We start from the raw sequence: 26,348 nt of genomic DNA, 5'->3' as shown, positions 1-26,348 counted from the left end.
CGCTGGGCTACATGCACGCATGCAACAACACGCGCACGCACTCACATATGCATGCATAGGCTACAAACACATCACATGTTGGTATTATAGAGTGCCAACTTTCTGAGAATCTGTTGAAGGTTGACCAGCTGGACTCAAGGCCTTGTTTGTTCAGTCCAATTTATCATTGACCCCTGAGACATGGATCTCAGAAGTAAGGCCATTTTTGTGCTATGGGTATCTTAGTTCACCCGGTGCACTTAAGTATCTATATCGCAATGTATAAGTGACCATTTCACAGAATGACACTGAAATGAATATTGGAAGCATTCCTCACAATCCACTTATTCAAACGGTTATATTATCAGGAGAGCTTATATGATACTGATGATATATATTTTCAAATTGCAAAAAATAAACAAACCAATGTGTGATTCTATTTTCACTCCAACCTATTGGAGTGCAATTATTGTCTGACACAAATTAAAAATAAAATAATAATAATAATTGACATAGGATACAATGGCTGTTTTGTCACATTTGAACATCTGACTTAACGTTACACAGTAAAATGTATCTATTTGTGACTGTGAGTCCATATTGGTTACATTTGTGCTCTCAGTTAAATGAACATTGAGGAGTTTTTCAGCCCGCTCTTTTCTTGCTGTGTCATTTAGAGAACAGATAAGTTCTTTACAGTTTGGTCAACTCCTCATTCATTCACCACAAACCCCTGATAGCAGCACAACTGGTAAGTAGCATTGAATTAACTTCTCCACAGGAAACATACATAATTCAACTGTCAGTCAAGGTGAAAGAATTAGAATGGCAATGACTTAATGCAGTTTATTAATTAGTTTATTAATTGTGATATGATATGATAATGATAATGATAGTTACCTACTCCTCCCACGGGGGAAATTCGGGTATCGCAGCCCAACCCAGCTGCTTTTTTTTCAGCTTAACCCAGCTGAACCCTTATGAGGCAGCCCACAAGGAGCGCAAGGGGGGGAGCAGTGATAGCTGGAGCGGGGGATCGAGAGAGAGAGAGAGAGAGAGAGAGAGAGAGAGAGAGAGAGAGAGAGAGAGAGAGAGAGAGAGAGAGAGAGAGAGAGAGAGAGAGAGAGAGAGAGAGAGAAGGGGGGTGCACCGGAACCAACGATATGAGCGTGTATCCAGTGATTCCAGTCGGAGCCTTTGTTGCAACGGACTGTCAACAAAAACTATGGCGACGTTCTCTGAATAGCTGTCTTGTTCGAAGGGTAAATCTCATCTCATGTCGTTTAAGGTAACTAATGTGTTTATATTTACGGGCTTAGTAATATTTCAATGTACATTTATAAGCGCGTTCGGATATAGTTTGCAATGTTGACTTATAATAATGACTTACATTTTCATTCAACAACAACAGAGGTAATTTTCGAGGACTTGGACTTGTTGGCAGCTGTCTAGACAGTCTTGGTGAACTTGAGCACGCGCCGGGATGTTTAGTTTAGGGTGGTGAGATAGAAAGCATTGGTTCTCAAAGTGGGAGACCCCCAGATGTACTTGAGCTAAATGATAGTCATAGGAACCAAGTGGGTTTGCGTTTGTAACCCTGACAGTGTACACATGGACAAATGGAACCAAATGAACTCTAAAGGGTCCATTTTGTACACTCTCAGAGTTAAATGAACATGATTTTACAATATGAATTTGGGTCTCAGAGATAGAAATACCATTGAATGGGCGTCCGTAGCCTAATGCATGTCAATTTGGGGGTCCTTGACATGGAAAAGGTTTGAGAACCACTGATATAAAGCTATTCATCAGTTACTACTTAGTTGTCATTCCATTCCATGTTGATATTGAATTTATGTTTGCTTATTAATTCTGAAATCTGTTCTGTTCGCGGTTTGCCAATTATTGCAAACTGAAATCAATCGCTTCCCCTTGCCCCAGGCGCTGTTGCCACAGCAACGTGCCCAGCGCTCAATATTTGAAGGGCAAAATAAGGCCAGTGTCTGCTTTTACTGTGGGATTGCAAAGGGAGGTCTGGTGAACAAAGACAATACAGTGTGGTCAGTGTGGTGACTGTGTGTCATCTCAAACTACTCTCGCTCACACAGTCGCTGGATCCTGAATCGTGAGCGGCAGGCAGCGCTAAGTGGCCATGGTGCTGAAGATCTTCTTCCCCCAGTGCTGTAACCGTGCCGACAGCGGGCTGCTGGTCGGACGCTGGATCCCTGGCTATGAGGACACGGCTGTGGTGCTGGCGGTCATCCACTACCCCTTTATCCCCGGTCAGGTCAAACAGTACATCCAGCAGGTCAGTGGAGCACAGCACAGAACTCTCCCTCTCTAGCTCTCTCTCTCTCTCTTTCTCTTTCTCTCTCTCTCTCTCTCTCTCTCTCGTGTTTGTGCATGTAGCTTAGGAATTTAATCATGTACCTAGTATTTTCTTGCATGTACGTGCCTACATTATGAGAGTTCTCCATGCTGATAATCATAAAATAAGGCTTTGTGCGCAATCAGTAATACAATTTACTTTCTGACAATTGACTTTCTGTCAATTGGGAGAATTCTTTCTGTAGTGTGTTGTAATGTTAGCATAGCATACATTTGGGCAAAACACTGTTGTATTATACACAATCTCTTGTATGGCAGCATGTTAGATTTCCTGTTGAAACAGGAATTGGCAACAGGGTGACTGACAATACATAGACTGTAAGCATTGTCAGAAAAGTGTGCCTTACACCGCCTTAAACATAATTAACTTCTGCCCCCGGGCCCCCTATTTTGTGAACCTAATATGGTGTATAATTGTATGGTGAGATGGGTGAATGGTCACACCTCTATTTCAAACCATTATCCCACACTGTTGTCTCATCACACCAGATGCAGGACAAGAGTAAAGTGGAGCTGTCTGTACTAGGCTCATGGAGCATGCCCAAGGAGGGCCAGGAGGGCATGGAGAGTTTCCTTAGGGACCTCAGCACCATCTTTCCCAAGGGACGCTGGCTCCAGCTCAGCCGCACAATCGGCAAGATGGGCTTCACCTGCGAAGTCCTGTACAGAGACCAGAGTGAGTTTGCTGAATAAGAATTGTTCTTTATTGCTAGGTGTGCAAACAGCTTCCGATTGGCTTTAGAATCGTATATCACAGATTGAAGGGAAGATTTTCTTACTGTATGTCGATTTTAAGGTGGTTTTGAGTAACGTTTCAGAAGATGTTATAAAAAGTTTCACATTTGGGATCAAGGTAAAACCCATATTATTCCAAAAGTATTGCAAATCTACAAGCTCACAACATGTCACAGAGTTGTGAGCTTGTAGATGTGCTGTTTTCGCTGTGCGACACCCGTGCATAACAAGTATAACTCAGGCTTTACTATTTGACACAAATGAGACAAAGTGAGGATTGACCGATTTATCTCTTAAAGGTGATACACCATGCATTTAAAAAGTATTTATATCATATTGTTTATGTCCCCAAAACGTTTTATGGTTTGAGGCTAAATTACCACTCTTGAATAGAGACTCAGAGAGCCCCTCTCATTTTTGAATGGCTCTCAGAGGATTTTCAGTTCAGTATTGGTAAGGGTAGCAGGGCACAATGCCGAGTACGATACCTGCACACAGTGCACAGCACCGCATGCACAACGATAGAAGACGCTGCCCCGTCGGCAGTAGAGATGAGACGTTCGCAAATGATTCGGTTCTCTTGAACGGCTCTTTTAAATGAACGATGCGATCCGGTTCGCAGTCGCGAGACACAGTACTGACTGAGTAGTGAGTCAGTGTCGCGAACAGATTCAAAATCAACGGATCATCCACTTGGGGAGGCACAGCTCATGCACGATCCAGCTAGTAGCAGTGTGAACATGGAAGCGTTGCGACTAGTCGTCAACAGACAAACACAGCGCACAAACGGCATGGATTACACTGACACAAACACACTGGAACAATTCAGAAGCACCTAATTAGAAAATATAACTAGTACACTTGTGTATGTTAATCTGACATTAGTAGATTGTTTACTTCTTGGACATGCATTTGTGGCAGGTTATTTAATATGGGATTTTGACAGCTTGCTTCTTCTGGTTTGGACCTGAAGGGCGGGGAGGGCAAATGCAAGTAGAGCAATTCAGGACAGCCTGTTCTGAGAACCCGTGGAAAGCTTTTAACCTCTGCCTTCCCAAAAACAGAGAAAGACACAATGGTCAGAAATGGGACTTTGTGAGGATAGAAGGTGCTATTGGGACCCCCAAAAAAGGTTTTAAAATAGTAAAAGTGAAAATTCATGGTGTATCACCTTTAAATCTTTGTTTATTATCAGACGGGAGGCCAATACAGGATGCCAGTACAGTGAAGAAGAAGAAGGAGAAGAAGAAGAAGAAGGAAGAGACAGAGGAGAATGAGGATGGTGAAGGTGAAGGTGAAGAAGACGAGGACAAGGTCATCTTTGTGCACTACGAGCAGAGGAAGGTCATGCTGTCCCAGCTCCATCCCATAGAGAACGGGCCTCGTGACCCCAATGCCGATCCACCGTCTGAATTGCGACAGGTACAGCAAACATTAGCATTTGCATGCTGCATGCTGCAGACATGATATGTGACCAGTGTTCATTTTGACAGCACATTAGTCATAGTCTTTTGAATAAAATTCCATTAATCTTCTTAGTCATATTTTTTTGAAATGTTTACTTTTAGACTAGTTTTGGTTGACTAAATATTAGAAGATTTTAGTTAACTGAATCTACAGTTGATTTAGTTGACAAAAACATTATCTGCCTGATTTATGCCTGTCTGCGGGCAGAAAATAACTGATATACAAGCTTACAACACGTCTGCAACACGCTGTGAGCTTTTCGAAGCGTTACACGCAGCCAAGCATAGAATGACTTGACTTACCGGTAGTTCTACGGGATCTCTTCTCCACTAGTCCCTCCCTAACATTTTGTCTAGTTGAAAGTTTTGTTGATGAAATTGCCAGTGTATGTAGTCATAGTTTTAGGCCAACAAAATGAACACTGTAGTGCACCTGTCGGTAGTACCACCATGCTCCTCATGTGTGTTCTCTGGATTGGTGTAAAGTTAGTACATTTACTTACTTGACTGGAGTCAAGTGACAACTGATGAAGTGTTTAAAAAATTGAGCGCCCTACCTCAACACAAGGCCACTGGCCTTGATAAAATCCCAGCTAGATTTCTCAGAGATTCAGCCGCCACCATTGCTCCAAACATTACCCACATAATTAACCTTTCCATCGAACAGGGTCATGTCCCCCAGGACTTCAAACTAGCAAAAGTAACCCCCCTGCACAAAAAAGGTAGCAAACTAGACCCTGGAAACTACCGCCCCGTTTCCATTCTTAGCTCCATATCCAAAGTCATGGAGAAAATAGTCTACGAACAGATTGCAAGATATCTCGATGAGAATAATCTGATTTACGAGTTCCAATCTGGATTCAGAAAATCCCATTCCACTGACACATGCCTTCTCTATTTAACTGACCAAATCAAACGCGAAGCGGATGAGGGCAAATATAGCGGCATGGTCATGATGGACCTCCAGAAGGCATTTGACACCGTGGATCATCCTATTCTGATTGAGAAACTAAAAGCCATCGGTCTTGACTAGGGCTGTCCTCGACTCAGGATTTATGAAGTCGATTCGAGTCGCAGGGGCTAATCCGACGCGTCGACGAATCGTTTTATAGTCTACTTTTTGTTTAAAAACTGCTTTAAACCACGTCAACATAATACAATAAATACATTAAGATGCATTGAATACACAGTGTTTTCGGTGATATCGGTGAGCGAGCACAAATGTTATCTGCATAGCAGTGTACAACCATAGAGTACAAATAAAACATCTCCGCTGTTTCAACTCTGCCCCGTCTCTCGGCAGCGTGCAGTATAGATGAGACATTCGCGAACGATTCCACTCTCTTGAACGGCTCTTTTAAATGAACGATGGGATCCAGTCCGCAGTCGCGGGACACAGAGCCCTGACAGAGTAATGAGTCAGTGTCGAGAACGGATTCATTTCAGAAACGGATCATAAACAGGCGGAGGCACAGCTCCCGCTAGAGCCAGCAGTGTGGACATGTCATGGACGCAAACACAGCGAAACACAATCATTCATCATGGATTACAACACTGGAACAATTCAGAAGCACTTTAATTAGAAAATGTAACTTGTAGCCTACACTTGTGTATGTTAATTTGACTTTAGAAGATTGTTTAATTCGTGGACGTGCGTTTGTGCTGTTTTATATATACTCTATGGCTGTGGCAGGTTATTTAATATGGGATTTTGACAGCGTGCTTCCCTCCTCTTAACGGAACACCTTCCCGGCTCCGAATGTTTTAACGAAGCGGCGGTTCTGAACCGTTCTGGCCGTTCCGTCTCACTTTCACCCCTACGCTGGTGCGAGACAATAAATAACTGTTCGCCAATTGCTACCAGTCCAGCAGTGCACCGCAGTAGTAGGCTAACTGGTGATATAAAAATATATATATATTTCGCCTCGACTCAAACAATTGGCGTCGATTCCCGGGGCTTAAAACGACGCGCCGATTCGTCAATGTTTAGAGGACAGGCCTAGTCTTGACAGCGCAGCAGTGAGCTGGATGCAATCTTACCTGGTGGGGAGGGAACAGGTGGTGGAGATTAACGGTACCCTGTCCCCCCCCCCCCTCCCAGTAAGTTGTGGTGTTCCTCAAGGTAGCATACTGGGACCTCTGTTGTTCCTAAAATACGTGAACGACATGGCATCTGCTTGCGACTGCAACCTGTTCCTGTTCGCGGATGATTCGGCTCTCCTAGTCTCGGGCAAGGACCACTTGCAGGTTGAAAAGACACTTAACTCTGAACTGAGTAAGATCTGCACATGGCTTAACGATAACAAATTATCAATTCACCTGGGAAAAACCGAGTCCATCCTCTTTGGATCAAATCATAACCTCAAAAAGGTAGATAACTTCACAATCAAAGTGGGTGACAAGGTCATAACACGAAAAAACTAAATCTCTTACTTAGGATGTATCCTTGAAGCTAATCTTTCCAGCGAAAAGATGACTTCTAAAGTAATAAAAAAAATCAACCAACAAACTCGTTTCCTACAGAGGATCGCCCCAATGGTCAACTTCAACACACTGAAGACCATAGCTGGTGCAATAATCCAGCCCCTCTTTGACTACGGAGTCCACGTATGGTATCATGACGCCCCACAAGCCCTAAAAACTAAACTCCAAACAGCCCAAAATAAACTAATAGGGTCCTGCTTAACCTTCCCTATCAGACTCACCTCACCGCTACTCACCAGTTAAGAGTGGGGTGGCTCAGAGTAGATGACAGAGTACAGCAACTTGCAATGGGCCTGGTGTACAATATACACTACACCACTATGATACCCAAGTACCTGTCAAAATACTTTATAAACGTTAAGGATGTCCATAATTACAACACCAGAGGCAGTGCCACAGATCACGTTCAACCCAGAGTCAACTCAAAGAAAGGGTCAAACTCGTTCTTCTGCTATACTACAAAAATGTGGAATGCCTTACCGAAGGCCATAAAGGAGTGTGGATCACTAGCATCCTTTAAAATTGCCCTGAAAAACCACTTACAGGCAGCAGCCGTTCGCAACTGGTAAAAACCTAGCCCAACCCTACCCTCCCCTGCCCCTTCCTTGTATATACTTACTGTTTGTTTAGACTTACTGTTTTCTTTTTTTTTTCCTTTTCTTTACATATCTACTGCATAGTACTGTGTTCTATTTGTCTGTCATTCAATGTTATATGAGATACTTTAATGGTTTCCTGTTGAAATAAGCTTAGTCTTTTCATGGATCTCCTTTTAGTAGACCTTGTACCAGTGAACTGTACCGTCATGAAACTGTACATTTTCCTATGCAAACTTCTAATAAAGCCTTCAATCAATCAATCAATCAATCAATCAATCAATCAATCAGTATTTCCAATTTTCAATACTTCTATTCCACTACATCTCAGAGGCAAATATTATATACATTTATTCCACTGCAATTATTTGAACTAGTTATTTGTTTTTGATTATTATTACATACATTACACATACATTCACATACATTAACCACTTCAACCCTATACACTTCGGCCATTTGAAAATAGCAGGTCTACAAGCTCACAATGTGTCGCGAATCGCGATGCTACGCATTGTGAGATTGTAGATCTTTTCTTTTTTATACATTATACATTTGAACATTTGTGCAATGGGACATACTGCATAATGACTACTTTCTACTTTTGGTACTTGAAGTACATTTTGATACCAATACTTTTGTACTTTTACTCAAGTAAATTTTTAATTCTGGAGTTTTACTTGCACAAAGATTAACAGAACAGAACGGTAACAACATTTCTACATTGCAGTATTGATAACCTTACTTATTTTTTTTTCTATTTAAAAAATGTGAGTACTTTTTCCCACCCCTGGTTTCTCTGCCCCAGATGTTCCAGACGGTGTCTCAGAGCGAGCCGCTGTTTTTCCTGGACAAATACGACGACGGGCCGCTGAAGATGACCCACTGGCAGTCAGAGGGCCGCGAGGCCAGCATCATAGTGGAGCTGCTCAGACACGCCTCCACGCCCATCTGCCTCTTCATCACCTGGCTACTCTCCATCTGGACCTGGGTCTGTAGTCTACGGTGAGCGAGGACCATTTTTATTCAATCAGGAGAGACACTAGAGACTGATTAACAGGTGAAATTCATGAAACAAACAAAACTAAAACAAGCAGACTAACCTGGAACTACTTTCGTTGATTTGTTTATTTATGAAGGTGAACAGCAATGCTATGTAAATACGCCCTATTTAGCAAGGATGCTAATTTTCATCCGTAGTCCCCACCAGAAAACTAGAATTTTAACCTAATTGAAAATGCCCACAGATTTACTAGGACACTACCATTATCCTGCAGACTAAAATCCTGACAGTGGCGACTCTGACCCTTACACTACAAATGATCTTTGTGTCGAAGTTTCTGTCAGAGTTTCTGTTTCTGTGGGTTACTTCAGTGAAAATAATGAGCGTGTATGTTTTGACGCGTCGCGTCCGCGTCTGGTGTGTGTTTCCTTTGAGTTGCAGACCCTTAGGGATCTCATTTTTACAACTGAGAAGCCAGTGACCCTCCATATTCAATAGATCAAAATAGAATCCTCCTCCCCACCTTTAACTACTTCTTCCGTTCCAGGGTCCTCAACCTCTACCCGGTGCACTTCCTGTCCAGTAAACTGTCCACGTGTGTCCAGCTAAGCTACAGGACGGACCACATGCACACGCTCAGCTCTCCCAAGAAAGCTGCCACGCACACACAATCTATGAGGTAAGCATGTGTAATCCAGGGAGTTTGGGTGGCGCAGGAGTAGGGTTTCAATCCACCACCACGGAGGCACTATGCCGGACGTTCTAACACAGTGGTTCCCTAACGTTTTAGCTCAAGACCCAGAAATTGGATGTTTGGCCGGGACCTAAACTAGTGAAAACAGCAGATCTACAATCTCACAATGCGTCGCTTGTAGATCGGCTATTTTCACTACTTCTTAGCGGGATAGTTGTTCACCCCAAAAATGATTTTTATTATTTTCTACCAGTATCTAATCAAGCAGTATCGGCAGTGACGAGTGCATCTCTCTTCGCTTGTAGATCGGCTATTTTCACTACTTCTTAGCGGGATAGTTGTTCACCCCAAAAAAGATTTTTATTCTTTTCTACCAGTATCTAATCAAGCAGTATCGGCAGTGACGAGTGCATCTCTCCATTCCGACATGTCTCCTTTCCGACATGTCTCCATTCCGACACTAACCCTATCTCTTACCCTAGCCCTAACCTTAACCTCTATGGAGGTGTTGCCACTCCGACAATAAGAAGTCACTGTCGGAGTGGCGACATGCCGGAATGGAGAGCGCCCCCCGGCAGTGACAACATTACACAAGCAGTAGCCTCGGGATCCAGGCATTTCAAGAAGAAACGCCTGGGTCAGCCCCCTGTAACTGTGGTTCACAACATTCTAATTGTAATTTTGCGCATATAAAATATATGAAGCCGTTCAGATATCTTATTTTACATCAGTATTGTTCATCTGAACTGGTTTGTTTATGCTTATCCATTATAATTATCAAAATCGCTATGATTTATCACTTGTTTTCCACCGCGGATTCACTTCCTCATTTACTCATGCGAGCGGCCAGCAGCAGGAGCAGAACAGAGAGAACAGCAGACAGAAGGGGGAGGGGGAGGAGAACAAATGCTATTGGCCGGAGACTCCCGGTGAGATTTGCCGGGTAGTGTATCCCTGATGTCTGCGTTCCAACAGACTAAACAAGCAGGGGAATGGTTTGGTGACAAGAAAAGGGGAAAAATTGGCAAAAACATGTAATCCACCTGGATTCGAACCTGAAATCTACCCCAATCCGCCAAGGGAGATATTAGATCCCATTGGTTATTAGGCCCCTGACCCCTTAATCTGTGCGCCAAGTAGCAGGAATGTTCATTCACAAAAGGTTCCATTTTCCAACCGTAAAACTAATTTATGCTTAATCGCACGACGGTTGTCACCCGCTCTAAATAACAGATTTTCCGGTTGTGTGTGTGTGTGTGTGTGTGTGTGTGTGTGTGTGTGTGTGTGTGTGTGTGTGTGTGTGTGTGTGTGTGTGTGTGTGTGTGTGTGTGTGTGTGTGTGTGTGTGTGTGTGTGTGTGTGTGTGTGTGTGTGTGTGTGTGTGTGTGTGTCCAATAGGAAAGCCAACATCCTGGTGTCCTTCATTGTGGACATAGCTCTGGGCCTCCTGCTCATCTCCTGGCTCTACAGAGAGAACCGCATCACCATGCTGGCCAACACACTGGTGCCCATCGCCGACGTATGTCTCTCTCGTCTGTTGGTCTTCCTGCTTGTCTTTCTGTCTGTCTTTCTGTGGGTGTCTGTGTGTCAGGGTCATGAACATGCTGGCTTTTGCCAATAACTAACAATTATTGCCATGGACATACAAAATATTAAATATTACCAGAAACACATAAATAGCTTTCCGTGAATGACCATAACATAGCTAGGGTCCATTTTTGGGTCCATTTGTTATGGGGGTCCTTGCAAATGAAAGGTTTGAGCACCTCTAGTAGTAGTGGACTCATAATGTGCCATAGTGTCATGGTAAACCAGTGGCATGAAAATGCTGTAGAAAACCTGGAGACTTGACATTCAGTAATTGGGTCTTATGATCAAAATATGGACATTATAATTGTGTGTAAAACAGAAAACGAATATTTCCCACGGACAAGGACAAGTCTTTGCCACGGACACTTTCTTGCTGTAAGTTGGGCTGAAGGCTCTGAATTTACTGCTGATGCAATTTTTTGCACCCCTCTGAGTTCTGTAACTGTGAAAGTTAGACTGAAGCTTTAACCACATGCACTAGCATCTCTATTTTGGGCTAAACATTCAGCAAAAACGTGTCGTGACTCGTCTGCTGTGCTGTGTTTCTTATGCAGCGCGTGGCCAAGGAGCTGGAGGAGCTGCTGCAGTGGCTGATGGGAGCGCCGGCGGGACTGAAGATGAACAGGGCTCTGGACCAGGTGTTGGGACGCTTCTTCCTCTACCACATCCACCTCTGGATCAGTGAGTCCCACCACACACGCACGCACGCACGCACGCACGCACGCACGCACGCACGCACACACGCACACACACACACACACACACACACACACACACACAGACGTGGGGCGGGCGGGGGGACAAAATTGATTCTGCATGAGATCACCATTGTTTTTGTCAAAATCTGTTATCCTAGAGTAGCGAAGTCCAGAAGTCACTCGTTCATCCCCTGGTTCCCCAAAGTAATTTCTCTACGGAGAATAACATTGGGTCGTCTTAAAATCGCCTCGTATAAGAATCGTGGTCCAAAAATAAACAAACTTGTCGGGGAGGTGTCTCTGTAACGGCATATTTGATACGGTCAGTTCCTCACTCTTCCTTCCCGTTCTTTCTCCTCCATGGCGTCCCCGTCCTGCAGGCTACATCCACCTGATGTCTCCGTTCATAGAGAGGATCCTGTGGTACGTGGGCCTGTCGGCGTGCCTGGGTCTGACCTTTGCCCTGTCGCTGCTGTCTGACATGGTGGCTCTGCTCACCTTCCACATCTACTGCTTCTATGTGTACGGAGCCAGGTGAGAGCGCACGCACGCACGCACACACACACACACACACACACACACACACACACACACACACACACACACACACACACACACAACACACACAACAATCCTACCCTACACTTTGTGTAGCTGCACATATTACAAAGTCTGTACACCAGGGGGCAGTGTCTCCTGCTTCTTATGAGAGAGCCTCATTGAGGCTTATTGCCTAATTCCATTCAGTTACAGTGTGTGTATAACACTATGACTGTAATATTATCAAATACATTTAATCAGGGTTATTTGCTCTATTTGAAAAAAGTGTGTTGCCTAACTCTGCATATATGGTCTGTAGAAACAGCATTGTAGTTAAACAGTTAATTGCATTTACTCTACTTTTAAAGATTATTATGACTTCAGGGTGTGTGCTCATGAGGGAGGGCTTTTCTTGGCAGTGTTTGGGGTGTCAGAGGAGGGCCTGTTCATTTTGAAAGAGGAGCAAGGTTGAATCAACAGTGTTGTTCAGCGTGAGCAAATGGAGGAGAGATGAGAAGCCACTTAAATGCAGAAGTATGTTTAATGTTTTTCACAATAGGACGCTTGAAGGAAATATAGGCTTCAAAAGCGATTACTTTTTGCCACGTAATATTGTGATCAGCATAAAAGGTACTTCTGAATTTAAGTGCAATCTCAACAATCGATTGTGGCCTTGTGGGAGCCCATTTTCTCACTACAGTAAAAAACTTGGACTTTTTTCCCCCCTACAGTACTGTGATAAAAAAAAAATCTTATACCAATACCGGTTCAGACACCTACGCTATATTGTACTGTAGGTGTGCAAAATTATTCAAACATTTTAATGAGTAGAGAAAACTGATTACACAGATACGGTGAGAGGGAGAGAGAGAGAGAGAGAGAGAGAGAGAGGGTTCCCATGGTCATGAAACATATTGATTGTTTTTGGCTATTGATTTTGTTAATTAAAAACCTGAAATGCTAGGAATTAATGCTGCATTGCACAAGCTGCGGCCAATTGCACACAGGACGGAAGTTGTGTGGCAAACAGAATAGATCTGGCCCAGACTATAGCTCTAAGGTAGCCTTGACAGTGCATTGTGTGTAAGAGTCCGGTTCCTGGCGACCTTTGCTGTCTCTCCCCGTCTCTCTCCCTGTGTACAGTCCATCTACACTGTAAACTATCAATTAAAGGCAGAAAAACCTGACAAAATATCTTAAAACATTCGTCTTGGGGCTTTGATAGCATACTGGTGTAAGAGCCTCATTATAGAACAGTGAAGTCATGACGTGACTCGCTCATCCCCCGGTTCCACAGAAGTAATTCTCTATGGAGAATAACATGAGTCATCTTAAATCGTCTCATATAAGCATTGCAGTCCAAAGATAAACAAACGGTCTTTGCGATATTGTCGGCGAGGTGGCTCTGTATGGTTTATTATAGTCATATTTGATAAAGCCTGTTTCTAGCGAAAATGTAACTAATTCGGCAACAGTAACATTAGCGTTTTCTCACCATCATATCCATATGAGACAAACCACTGAGATAATTTGTTTATAATTGGAACACAGTCCTTATATGGTGTGATATGAAAAAGGTCTATGGGAATTCAGAAAGGGGCAAGAAAACCGCGAAACCAGGTAGGATGTGTAAATTACGTCACACTTCACTGCTCTATTGCACTGTATGATTGCTATAGGCCAGGAAATACTGTAGCTCTGCCCCACCTGAGCGCCCATCGGCTAAGGTGTTGAAAAGCCTGAAGGTTGTCGGGGTAACACATTATTGTGCTATATTTAGAAACGTTCTTAGTATAAGGGTACCTGCCATGGCATTGAAATTAAATGCAGATGTCTTATCATGACCATAGCATCATTGCTCCAAAAGTCCTACGTCTTGTATCCCAAAACATACTGTATTGTTCATATTGAAGTAGTGTGTTCAATAGTGTACAGCTGGTGATATCATCTCTAGATCTCGGGATGTGATCATGCACAGTATCATCTCAGCTACAACATTATCATTAGTGTCTGGTTTAATGCACACAAGCACCACAGAGATGTGTTCCAGTTCTCTGTGGATTTAGAGATATGGAGAGAAGTTCCGGGTGAATTGACGTTGTGTCTCATAGCTCTGGCACCATCCTCGTATTAATATACAGTATACACGTACACACACCCTTGAACTTTTAAAACATTTAAGCTGTTTATTTGCATTTTGGGCATTTCCCATAGCCGGGACATTGGTTGAAAATAAGAGCCAGACCTGTCTGATTGATTGTTTTGTGGATTGTGAGGGAAACCACCTGGTCAAAATTCTCTCTTGTAAGGTGAAAAGAAGCTGCTGGACTCCTCGTGCATATAAGGAAGCACAAGGTCAGTCTGTTGCTCTTCCCAGGTTGGCAGACGGAGTGTAGCGCCCAGGATTAAATTACGGTAGACAATTGACACCAGGTGAAAAAGAAAAACGTTGCTTTACTTTTACTTTATTGCATCTTGAATGAGAAAACAAACATTTCGGCTATCCAGCCTTCTTCAGTGTGTTTTCTCAATCGAGATGCAATAAAGTAAAAGAAAAGCAACTCTTGCCATTGTGTGCGATCCATGACCTACACATATTTTGAACCGTGTGTCTGTGTTTGTGTCAGGTTGTACTGCATGAAGATCTACGGGCTGTCCTCTCTCTGGAGACTCTTCAGAGGGAAGAAGTGGAACGTCCTGAGACAAAGAGTGGACTCCTGCTCCTACGACCTGGACCAGGTAGCACATGCATGTGGCACGCACGCACGCACGCACGCACGCACACACGCACACACACACACACACACACACACACACACACACACACACACCCTCTGTCTTTCAGTCATGTATTCACTCACTTTACAAAGTCAGACTTGACGCACACAAGTTCAATAGCATTTCCTAGAGTGTACACATTCTGTCGCAATTATTTGTATGACAATTAATCGTCAAGTAAAATGTCATGATCGTGACAGGCCTACCTATGATATGATATGATTATGATATGATCGCATGGTGTTGTGTTTTCAGCTCTTCATCGGGACTCTACTCTTCACCATTCTGCTGTTCCTGCTTCCGACAACAGCTCTGTACTACTTGGTCTTCACTCTGGTACGTACACACCAAAGGTTATTATTAGAGTAAACTAAAACTAACAAAATAACAAAAACTAAAATTGAAAAAACATTAAAAAAAAAGTATGCTTTACAAAACAAAAAAGATACCCGTCTGAAACCGTATTGTGTGGTTTACAAACTAACTAAAACAATCTCAAGACATTGAGAAAATGTCCTCAGTTTGAATCTTTAGGATATTAAATCAGTCTTATTACACTACAATCCTCCAGAACCCCACTGTAGGTCCTGCTGTGTGAACTTGACTCTTTTCATTGTTGGTCTTGTAGTTCTGCAAGAATGAGAGTTAAGCGCCAAGTTCCTCCTCTGAAAGGGTTGATATGTCTCTGTTCAGGCCCTCAATCTTCTCCTTCATCATCTCACTCTTCTGCTGCTCTTCCTCCCTCGGTGCAGTGGTTGTAGTTTGTTTTAACAATAAAGACCTTTATTTTCTCCTGTAATAGCAACTGTAATTCTTGGACTTCCTCATTGGAATCCATTTTCAAACATGTGTCCTTTTTAAGAAAGACTCACACAGGTTCTTCAGAGCAGGTTACAGGGTGGATCCTCGATTGAAGATATATTCTTACGCAGAAGCGTAGCCACTAGCCACCATAGAGCTGTGTGCCCAAGTGAGCTCTTGCCTACCCCTGAAAGACTGACAAAGGGGGGGGGGGGGGGGGGGGGAGTAAAACCCTATCTCTGCTTGACGATAGATGGGCGGCAGCAAATCCCCTCCCGCCAACAACTACTCCAAACGTGTCCATTGTAGAGTTTCGCAAACTGCATGTAAATGTCTGTTTAAGAGCACTGATGCAGTGATTAGGCTACTGATATCGCTTTATAAAAGATGACTGAAGTGGGCAGGCAGGGCAGCAATTCAACACCTTCACTGAAATGAGTCACTACATTTTTTTGAGTGGCTTAAGTGGCTAATGATCAGACCAGTTTCTAAAAACACTTCAGGATTATTCGATGAATCTGCATTTGCCGAAAGGAAATGCATACAATCCATACACTGAGAGCCCTCAGTGTGTTCTCTGAGAATTAATACTGTAAAGGTTGAAATGAAATGAAACTAGAAGCAGTGCTCTTCTGCGCACAGGTCTCCACCAGGTCAGGTAGGTCCTGGTGGCGCTAAATGTGAAAAGGCTGCCATGTCTTCTTTGGCCTTTAACAGCAATTTGATGCTGAATGAATGATTTGAGGCATTTTGTTCCAAAAATTAGTTTGGCAAAATCTCACACTAGTGTGGGGATTTAAGGGGAGCAAATGCTAATTTCATGCAAATTTGTCTTAAAGCGCAACGTTTTGCACAGATGTAGCCCAGGGCTTGCTCTAATGATTTAGCTAGGGCGCCCGAGCCGACGACCTTCGGGGTCGCCACAGCGGCCAAATCAAGTTGGGCTCCCATCGACTTTCTATACAGGAGGAAAATACCCAGAAAAACTTTTTTTTTCTGGGTATTTAAGTAGGATCTGAGGGGTCTAACTTGGGGTTTGTCATGATGCTGAATCCATTGCAGGCATTTGTTTTGCACAAAAAACATTCCTTGGGCTAGAAATGGCCTCAGAAAACGACACGGCACCCTAGCTAAATCGTTAGAGCATGCCCTGAGCTACATCTGTGCAAAATTTTGCACTTTTAGACTGATTAGCACGAGAAAAAAAACCCTAAGGCCTCCGACTAACATGAATTCTCACCCATACATGCATCGTTTTCTGAGGCCATTTCTAGCCCAAGGAATGTTTTTTGTGCAAAAAAAAATGCCTGCAATGGATTCAGCATCATGACAAACCCCTAGTTAGACCCCTCAGATCCTACTTAACTCATTGGCCGCCATTTTAACATTGACTGTTTGGCTCCCCTGCCATTTTGTTTAATGAAAAAATTGATATATTTTTTTTATATTGACATTTTTCCTAAATTCTGTATTCTGTATTTTGTGTCATACAGGACCTGAATTGAAACAGGACCACCTCTAGTCTCACCAAAAAATAAAACAAATAAATAAAAAGCTTTTTTTTCTATAGTTGCAGCCATCTCAAAATAGCCATTTTTGACCAAAATCCAGCTATAATTGAAACAACTGGAAATATTGACCTTTTTGTGATCGATCGCTTTTCAAGTGGATAACTCACTTGATATTTGTCTTTATGGCTTCAGGCATTATCAGATAAGTGTACTAATGTAATTATGTAATAGGATTTCTTTTTTTTTTTTTTTTCTGTTTAGAAAAATGCAGAGAAACATATTTTTATTGGCTATGTCTGACCATACACTCAGCAATTTCACATATATACTACTGTATATTGCAGTATTTATGTGAGCATTTATGTGAGCCCCCACTTGGGGGCGCTTTCTCTCTGTCTCTATGTGTCTGTTTTCGGTCTCTGATGGGTTTTGATCTGTACAGGTGCACACACACAAATAGACATCAAAGGGGGCATGAGTCTTTTTTCTAACATGTCCTAGAATGTGAAAATAGCAGATCTACAAGCTCTACAAGCTCAACACATCGCTCTGTGACACATTGAGAGCTTGTAGAGCTTGTAGATCTGCTATTTTCACATTCTAGGACATGTTAGAAAAATGTCTCCCCCTGCCCCTAAAAAAATCCTCTGCACTGCCCTGCTAAACAGCTCCTCTGCGTCTTTGCTCGTTAGTAATCAACACTAGTTGATCTCTTGCTTTTTTGGAGGAGCGTGGTGGGGGAGCGTGGGAGTTTTGGTGGTGGTCCACGACCACCACCCTTGAGAAGTGTTGGCTGGAGACCAGGCAGGGTAGTGAGAGGACGGACCCCCTTTCAGGGACCACTTCACTTGTCTCTGAATCAACTGGATCGCGTCGTGTGAACTTTATGTAATCGGGCAGTTTTATTGATTGATTTTGTAAGAGTTGATTATCGTGTTCCCACTGCTCTGCTGAGCGAAGCGTTGAGCCCGCGGACCCCCCAGGGACCCCCTTTTGCAAAGGACCGCCTGTTGACAATGGCCTGCTTGGCTGCTTGTGGACCATTACAAAACAATATATTATAGCCTGGATATATGGATTATACAGTAACCTGTGGATACTAATCAACCATCATCATTCTCAGGTATGTTTTAGAAGCATTTATATGGCGAATTGGCGATAATTTTTTTGTGTCTTGAGAGAGAGAGAGAGAGAGAGACAGATCTCTGAATCAGAGACTCTGATAGCACTATTTCTTTATGGGACTGTGTGCTGATTAGGACAGGGGGACCACTGAAACAGACAGTGGTCGTGGACCACCAGCCAGCTAAGAGATGTGCACACACACACACACACACACACACACACACACACACACACACACACACACACACACACACACACACACACACACAGCTGTTTTTTTCTTCTCTTTTTTTTCGGCTGCCAGCCTTTTGAGCTCAAATGCGTCTTTTGCCAATTAACTGTGGTTGGGGAGATTTATACATTTGTATTGCAATTTGTACATTATTACAGTCTTTTTTTCAAACACACTTACTTTGATGTGTGATATTTTAGGTTCCCTTTAAGATAAAAGGCTCAGAATTTGTCACGAGCAGGGGGAGAATGTAATTAAACATTACATTATATAAAAGCTAATTCTCGGGACTATCGGGCCTGGCGGGGAGCGACATTGGGATTTTCTCGGGACTATCGGGGGAGGCGGCCAATGAGTTAAATACCCAGAAAAAAAATGTTTTTCTGGGTATTTTCCTCCTGTATAGAAAGTCGATGGGAGCCCAACTTGATTTGGCCGCTGTGGCGACCCCGAAGGTCGTCGGCTGGGGCGCCCTAGCTAAATCATTAGAGCAAGCCCTGGGCTACATCTGTGCAAGATTTTGCGCTTTAAGACAAATTTGCACGAAATTAGCATTTGCTCCCCTTAAATCCCCACACTACACTGCGTTCATGATTTCAGGCATTTTATTCAAAACGGACCAATTCTGCAAACTTTGGAAGCCAGTTTTAGCCAATCAGGATGGAATATGGAAAATCAGATGAATCCATTTCGATCACATGACTGTAGAGATACTGTTGTTTGGACAAAATCTGTAGGAGTAATGGCAAAAGTTAGTTTTGCAAAAATCGGCCTCCTGGTGGCGCTAGAACAGGCCCATTTGAAAGATTTAGGGCAGAGGTTCTGAATTGGTATCCAGGGAGCGTGTGTGGACAGTTTGGCAGCGACCGGGCCAACAGAGATTAGCTGGTAACGGACGGGCGGACGGACGGACGGACGGACGCACACGCAGCCTTGTCTCGCAGCCTTGTCTCACAGCCTTCGGCTGGTGGAGACAATTACTCACTCAAATAAGAATTTCACAGTAAAATCCTGTGTGTTCATTTAATTTAAGTTGAATGAAGAATTTTACTGTGTAGTGTGTAGAATTATTCTTGCCTCTCCATTGTTTTCGTGGTGCACATGCACACTTTGCTCATTCATTGAACATCCATGTGGTCTGTATGGTTTGTTTGTGACTCCTGCATGTGTCTGTGTGGTGGGGTTGTAGCTGCGGCTGGTCGTGGTGCTGTTCCAGGGCGTGCTCCACCTCAGCGTGGACTTCATCAACTCCTTCCCTCTGTTCGGCTTGGGCCTGCGCATCTGTCGCTCCTACAGACTGGCAGGTAATGTACACACTCCACTGAACCGTAACGTCCCTGTTCTTGGGGTGAACTTTCGGCAAAGAATTGCAGTGTGAGGTTGGAGATCTGCTATTTTCAGCATAGAGCCCTGGGGAATCCCCGGTCAATTTACAATTTAGGCATTTAGCAAACGCTCTTAATCCAAAATGATTCACAGTAATCAAGGAAAACACAAGGAAATACATGAAATGCTTAGAAATGGTAATCTAGGATCATAGGTAAACTAAGAACCTATCTAAGCAGTATAATATTGAAATATCTATCTGTTTGTAGTACAGTACATTGAAACTATACACATATAGGATGCCAAATGACCTGCTAAAGATAAATGATAGATAAAACAGACTTTAGGGGGATAAAGAACAGTGTGCCTGCATGCATTTACCTGTGCGCTTCATGCAAGTAGGGCAAAAGGTGAACGTTAATCAAATTAAATTATATATGCTATACTATATTGATCTAATATACATATGTTAGATATGATGAAGGGGGTGTCATTGTATAGTGATGGGTGCGTTTTGGTGCTGTGTTTGTGCAGAGGGGGTGAAGTTCAGGGTGCTGTGTGAAGAGCCAGGAACAGCCCTCCACCTGATGATGGAGGTAAGCTTCTCTTGGCCTTTGTCCTTTCATTTCCTTTAAGACACCTTTTCTCTACTTTCCATCAAGGACATCATTTTGTCTCCATCCATTCATCCAGCCATCTTCAACCGCTCATTTTGTCTCAGTATCTAGAAATAGAAAATGCAGACATGGGCTTACCACATGAACCCTAGCATCCCTTTTCCAGGCATGTCTTAATAGGCGAGGATTTCTGCGAACATAACAGATCTGCAAGCTCATAACGCGTTGTGACGACTTATGAGATTGTAGATGGTCTAATTTCCCTGAAAAGGGGAGGTTATCAAGTACGGTCTAGTATAGACCCCAGTCAACAAAGTATATAGGGTTTAAGGAGTTAAAGTTGAAATGTTCACACACTTCTGTTCACGTCGACGTAGGAGCTTGTCCTTGACTGTTTCTCCTCTCTCCCGGCCAGATGAACCCGCTGAAGTTCAGCGATGTGGTGAAGACCTATCGCACCCCCACATACAGCTGCTACCCCAAGGACTCCTGGCTCGCCCTGGCCAAGAAGCTGTTTGTCGGAGAACTGGTCTACCCCTGGAAACACAAGAGCACCAAGGTGGACTGAGAGATAGCAATGGATGAGATGCATGATGGAGATGGTGGGGTAGGAGGAGGAAGGGGGACGGGGCCAGGAGAGATGCAGGCAAAGAGATAGGCCACAACATCTGGAGGTTCAGTTGAACTCTGAGAGTGTTCAAATGGATCCGTAAGGGAATACAACTCCCAGAGAAACACAGCAGAGATGCCGAGTACGTGGTCTGAGAAGGTGTGTGTGTGCCATTTTACCTGTGCGTGCGTGCGTGCGTGCGTGCGTGCGTGCGTGCGTGCGTGCGTGCGTGCGTGCGTGTGTGTGTGTGAGATGCAAAGTAGCTCAGATATGGAGATGATGTTACAGCCATTGAGAGATTCTTTAGGCTAGTGCGTGTAGGAGGGATGCTAAGTACTTTTTGAAATCAGGTACCTTATTAATACATTAACTGCACTGATCAGAGATAGATAATAATAATTTTATGATTTTATGTTAATAAATTGAAGTATTAACTTATATTAGTCAGACATTTTGCAAAAAAGAAATTCTGATTCTGTTTTCCCTCAATGCATAGGTTTTATATTTCTTTCCTTAGAAAGTGGCTTGCTGAATCAAATGTATTCCCTATTTATTTGTGTTCTAACAACTTTCTTTGACATTTGGAGACTTTTGAAAACTTGTTTGTTGTTGTCATTTTATTTGTTTGTGAAAGTCAGATGCTAGCGTAAATGAAAACTGACATTAACCAGATTTCCAAAACCTTTCAAAAGAATTGAAAATAGCTGATCTACGAGCTGACATCATGATTCATGACGTGTTGTGGGCTTGTATGTCTGCTACAATGGTTTTGCGTGGTAAAAGATTACCATGCAAAACAATGAATGAATTATAAAAGTGTTATACGTGTATAATCTCCCATTCAATGTTCAGTTAAGTTTACGTCTCCTTTTCAGGTTCCAACTACTGAGTGAGCATTCACGTGACAGACATATAGTAGCATATATAGTCTTTAGAAATGCCTCACCTGAGGCCAAACTATACTTTGTCAAAACATATTTAAAATAATTTGAAATATCAGCACTTGTCTTAATGAGGATGAAACAATTCCCCCAAATTCTGTTCCAAAAATGTCTACATTTTGAAAAGTACATCTACAAGCACACAGCGCATCATGATGTGTTATGAGCTTGTACATTGCTATGTTTGCTATCGTTATACAGCTAAGTATGGGGCTTATGTGGTTAATATGGAGGTGTTAGTTTCTTTATTGTCAGTACATGGTGTTTTATTGCTGTCGGTGCTCATCTGCAGGACACACCCTGCTGTTGTACATTCCAATGTTGTTTTTGTTCTGAGAGAGCCCATCACAAAGGAACTGGTATCTTTAGTTGGAACTATAATTTACTGCTATTCCCGCTCAACCATGTCACATTTGAATCAATTGTGTGCCAACTTAAACCTTTTGTCTAATTGTGTGTAATTGTGTCTCCCCTCAGTTTCATCATAACTAACCAAACTGGACCCACTGCTTCTCAAGTTGAATAATTATTGTCTTGTTGTCTTATTTTACTTACTTTATTACGATTTTTTACATTTACATCTTTTGTGCCAATTTTGCTTAAATGATGAACAACGTTTTGGACATTGCTTGATTCTTTGTCTGAAACTTTACTATTTGTTTTACAGCTGAAGATGTTCCTTTGCCCTTTAATAAAATTCCAAATTGATATTTAATTTATTTTATGACCTCTTCTTTTCAAATGAATCTAACCAACCTGCTAAATGGAAATGGACTGCTACATTTGTATATAGCACTTTTCTCCAAATAACTTTATGTGTTTCACATTCACATCAATGGTGGAGGAAACCATGAAAGCTACCAACCTGCTCATTGGGAGCAGTTCAGTGTCTTGCTCTTGGACACTTTGACTAGCAGCTCCCGAACAGTAGCTTATCCCGCAATATTATTGTTCCCTCACATGAATGCCGAATCGAGTAGCCCAGTCTCACCAGTCATTACGAGTTAGAATGAAACATGGACATCTCAAACAAAATAAACCAAAAAATATATTTTAAGAAACTTGTCATCTTCATAAGATTTCAGAGGTTTATAGGTAGGCCATATGACTATGAGCCGGCCTCTGGTTTCTATGGGAATTCATTTTTGGAATCACAGGCTAGATCCACTGATTCTCTGTAGACCAGATTATACAACTCCCCAGTCAACCGGTCAAATCAACCTGCAATCATACAGTAGTAACAAGTACTGTATTATGACAGCAGATAGAAAGAGTTCCATTTGACCTACTTTGCTTTCAGAGTTAAGGCGGTCAGTCTATTGTATACAATTCTATTGCAGATTACATTTGTTCCTAGACTTCATAAATAGCTTTGTAGGCTTTGAAGTTCATTTGACAGCACTATCATTAGTGTTGTGTTGATTGTTTTTTTGTTTACACATTCTTTTATTATGTTGGATTTGTGTTATTGTGAATTTTCAGATATTTAACCATTCAAACCCTCAATACTTCGTAAATGAGACCTTTGGCTCTGTACTTGATCTGCTCTTTTCACCCTCTACACCAAATGTCTAATGACACACACAATGCACAAGTTTAGAAAACCATGCATGTTGTGATCCGGCTTATACAGCAATCTCTTTATCTGATGTAGAGATGATTGGATTTCTTTTTTGATACAGAAAAAAATATTATGCATGCTAATGCCTCATGGGAAATATGATTCTGCTGTCAGTGTTGATTTTTTTCCACAGTTGTGTGAGCAAGAAAGAAACGGAGGTGTGTGTGTGTGTGTGTGTGTGTGTGTGTGCGTGCGTGCGTGCGTGCGTGCGTGCGTGCGTGCGTGCGTGCGTGCGTGCGTGCGTGCGTGCGTGCGTGTGTGTGTTGGATAATTGGTTTGTGTCTCAGATATTGGTGGTTCTCAAAACATTTTCATGTCCAGGAGCCCCAAATTGATTGATAGATATTAAACAGCAGACCTCCATTTGAAAAGATTCCTACAAGGCTATAGAAGACAGTTGTATAAGATTCTGTAAGTGTAAATACACAGCAGGTGGAGTGAGTGAAACCTATGATCTGAATAGTCTTACATTCTCTCATTGGGTTCACTTCTAGCTGGTGAAATTAAACTGTTCCTCGTTTTGCAGCAGGGGGAGGGGGCCCCCGGTCCCCTGGACCACTGTGTTATTACTGTGTTATTACAGACACACATGCTGACATCATAAGTGAGTGTCTCAGTGTTGATACACAGTTATAATATACTGTATATTCACTATAACTATACGCAGTCACACTGTACTTTTTACTCCATTACAATTACTTGACGGCTTTAGATAGCCTACTAGTTGGTAATAGATTTAGATTATTAATCCAAAAAATACATTAACTGATAAATGATGTACTGTATTATAGGTTAATCTACCCAGCAGCATATGATAATGAAAAATAAATCTAAATGCTCACTATTGTAATGGTAATGGTATTTGTTAATCAAACTAGATGTGACTCATATAAATTCAATTGCATTTGTTGTTTCTCTGCCATTGAGGTTACAGATATGTTGCCAAACCGCTGATGATGATGATTCTGACACACGCACGCACGCATTTACATGCACACATTTGACACTGTAAATCACTCAGTGAAGTGGATGAAATCCTGTCTAGAGGGGAGGGCAGGTGGTGGAAGTGAACGGAACCCTCCCAGTGAGCTGCGGTGTTCCTCTAGGAAGCATGCTAAGGCCTTTACTGTTCCTTAGTATGTTAACGACATGACATCAGCATGTGACCGCAAGTTGTTCTTGTTTGCGGATGACTCAGCACCTCTGGTGTCAGGCAAGGACAAATTGTAGGTTGAAAAAACCCTTATCTCTGAACTCTGCAAAATCTGCACCTGGTCGAGAATTATCCTCTCAAAGTGAGTCAAAGTGGGTGACACTGACAATATGTTACCACAAGGAAGGAACAAATGACCTACCTGGGTTGTATTTTAGAGGACAATCTTTCCAGTGGAAAAGATTACAACAAAAGCTATCAGGAAAGTCAACCAAAGATCTTTGGGCAGGATCTCGAAGGTCACAGCTTGTCTCCGTGTGTGTACACATTTTTACAGTCTATGGATTGGTTCCCTTTACACATCTCGGTGACATCACAGGTGACATCACCTGTGATATCATATATGGGTATTCCCTAGCTCTGGTCCATCGCTTTCACCTCCCGCATTGCTCCCGGTGAAGCTCTGACAGACCCGTCGCCGTCGGGAAACGCATGGACTCGAGATTGTCGGCCCCGCCGAGCGCTCAATACTAGTGAAAATAAACAAAACCGTTTCACTACTCACCAAACCAAAGGTCGTTTTGCGCTGTTGAAAGTCTATTCTCCGCGGTGGTGAACCCCTAAGCACCCCACCTACTCTGTAAAATACATTATTTTTGGCATGAAATAAAGTGCATCCAACTCGACCGCCGCTTATTTCCGGGTTGTGAACCATTGTATCTGCGGTGGCCGCTAGGTGGCCTGAGGTGTGTGCGTTTTATTTCATGCCAAAAATAATGTATTTTACAGAGTAGGTGGGGTGCTGAGAGGTTTACCACCGCGGAGAATAGACTTTCAACAACGCAAAACTACCTTTGGTTTGGTGAGTAGTGAAACGGTTTTGTTTATTTTCACTAGTATTGAGCGCTCGGCGGGGCCGACAATCTCGAGTCCATGCGTTTCCCGACGGGTCTGTCAGAGCTTCACCGGGAGCAATGCGGGAGGTGAAAGCGATGAGCTAGGTATTCCCCAGAATCCCTTTTATGCCCATATATAACGATCCCTGATGTCATCGATATATATCACTGGCCAGATGGCCAAGATTTGGCCCATATCTGTGTGGCTGGTTCAGATAGGGATCTCCATGTATGGGCATAAAATATAGTGTATGTTGTGATGTCATGGGAACTGTGTGTGTGTGTGTGTGTGTGTCTCAGACTTTATATGGGAACAGAATCCCTTTTATGCCCATATATGGATCCTTGATGTCATCAATATTAAGCCCATATCTAACAGGACTTCATATGGGAATGCCCATATATGGATATATGGATCACCTAACGCCTGCTCATTATGGTAGGGTGGGATGGCTCAGGGTAGAGCCTCAGAGCCAAGTATAGCAGGCCTACAGTAACTTGCAATGGGCCTGGTCTTCAATATACTCACGACTACAGGGCCATCAGGCTATCATCATCAATCTTG

At 42.8% G+C, this 26,348-nt stretch overlaps 1 protein-coding gene across 1 annotated transcript; it reads left to right on the top strand.

Moving 5' to 3' along the window:
• Positions 1-1,182: 1,182 nt before the first annotated feature.
• pigq (phosphatidylinositol glycan anchor biosynthesis, class Q) lies at positions 1,183-23,098 on the top strand. The gene is made up of 14 exons (XM_080724334.1): positions 1,183-1,267; positions 2,088-2,287; positions 2,857-3,043; positions 4,298-4,524; positions 8,457-8,653; positions 9,199-9,330; positions 10,743-10,863; positions 11,489-11,615; positions 12,013-12,166; positions 14,800-14,911; positions 15,206-15,286; positions 19,809-19,923; positions 20,480-20,541; positions 20,978-23,098. The coding sequence occupies exons 2-14, from the start codon at positions 2,132-2,134 to the stop codon at positions 21,128-21,130; spliced, it is 1,824 nt and encodes a 607-aa protein (XP_080580460.1). The 5' UTR covers positions 1,183-1,267; positions 2,088-2,131; the 3' UTR covers positions 21,131-23,098.
• The last annotated feature ends 3,250 nt before the right edge of the window (positions 23,099-26,348 follow it).

The sequence above is a fragment of the Nannobrachium achirus genome, assembly GCF_963921795.1.
Source record: "Nannobrachium achirus genome assembly, chromosome: 4".
Classification (NCBI taxonomy): Eukaryota; Metazoa; Chordata; class Actinopteri; order Myctophiformes; family Myctophidae; genus Nannobrachium; species Nannobrachium achirus.
The sequence above is the reverse complement of the archived record's forward strand: the minus strand, read 5'-3'. Positions and strand labels throughout refer to the sequence as shown.

Bases quoted from the DNA above. Each gene is read 5' to 3' on its own strand.
- pigq (XM_080724334.1), top strand. From the start codon at position 2,132: ATGGTGCTGAAGATCTTCTTCCCCCAGTGCTGTAACCGTGCCGACAGC. The intron at 10,864-11,488 runs GTATGTCTCTCT...TTTCTTATGCAG, and splicing joins CACTGGTGCCCATCGCCGAC to CGCGTGGCCAAGGAGCTGGA. The intron at 19,924-20,479 runs GTAATGTACACA...GTGTTTGTGCAG, and splicing joins TCGCTCCTACAGACTGGCAG to AGGGGGTGAAGTTCAGGGTG.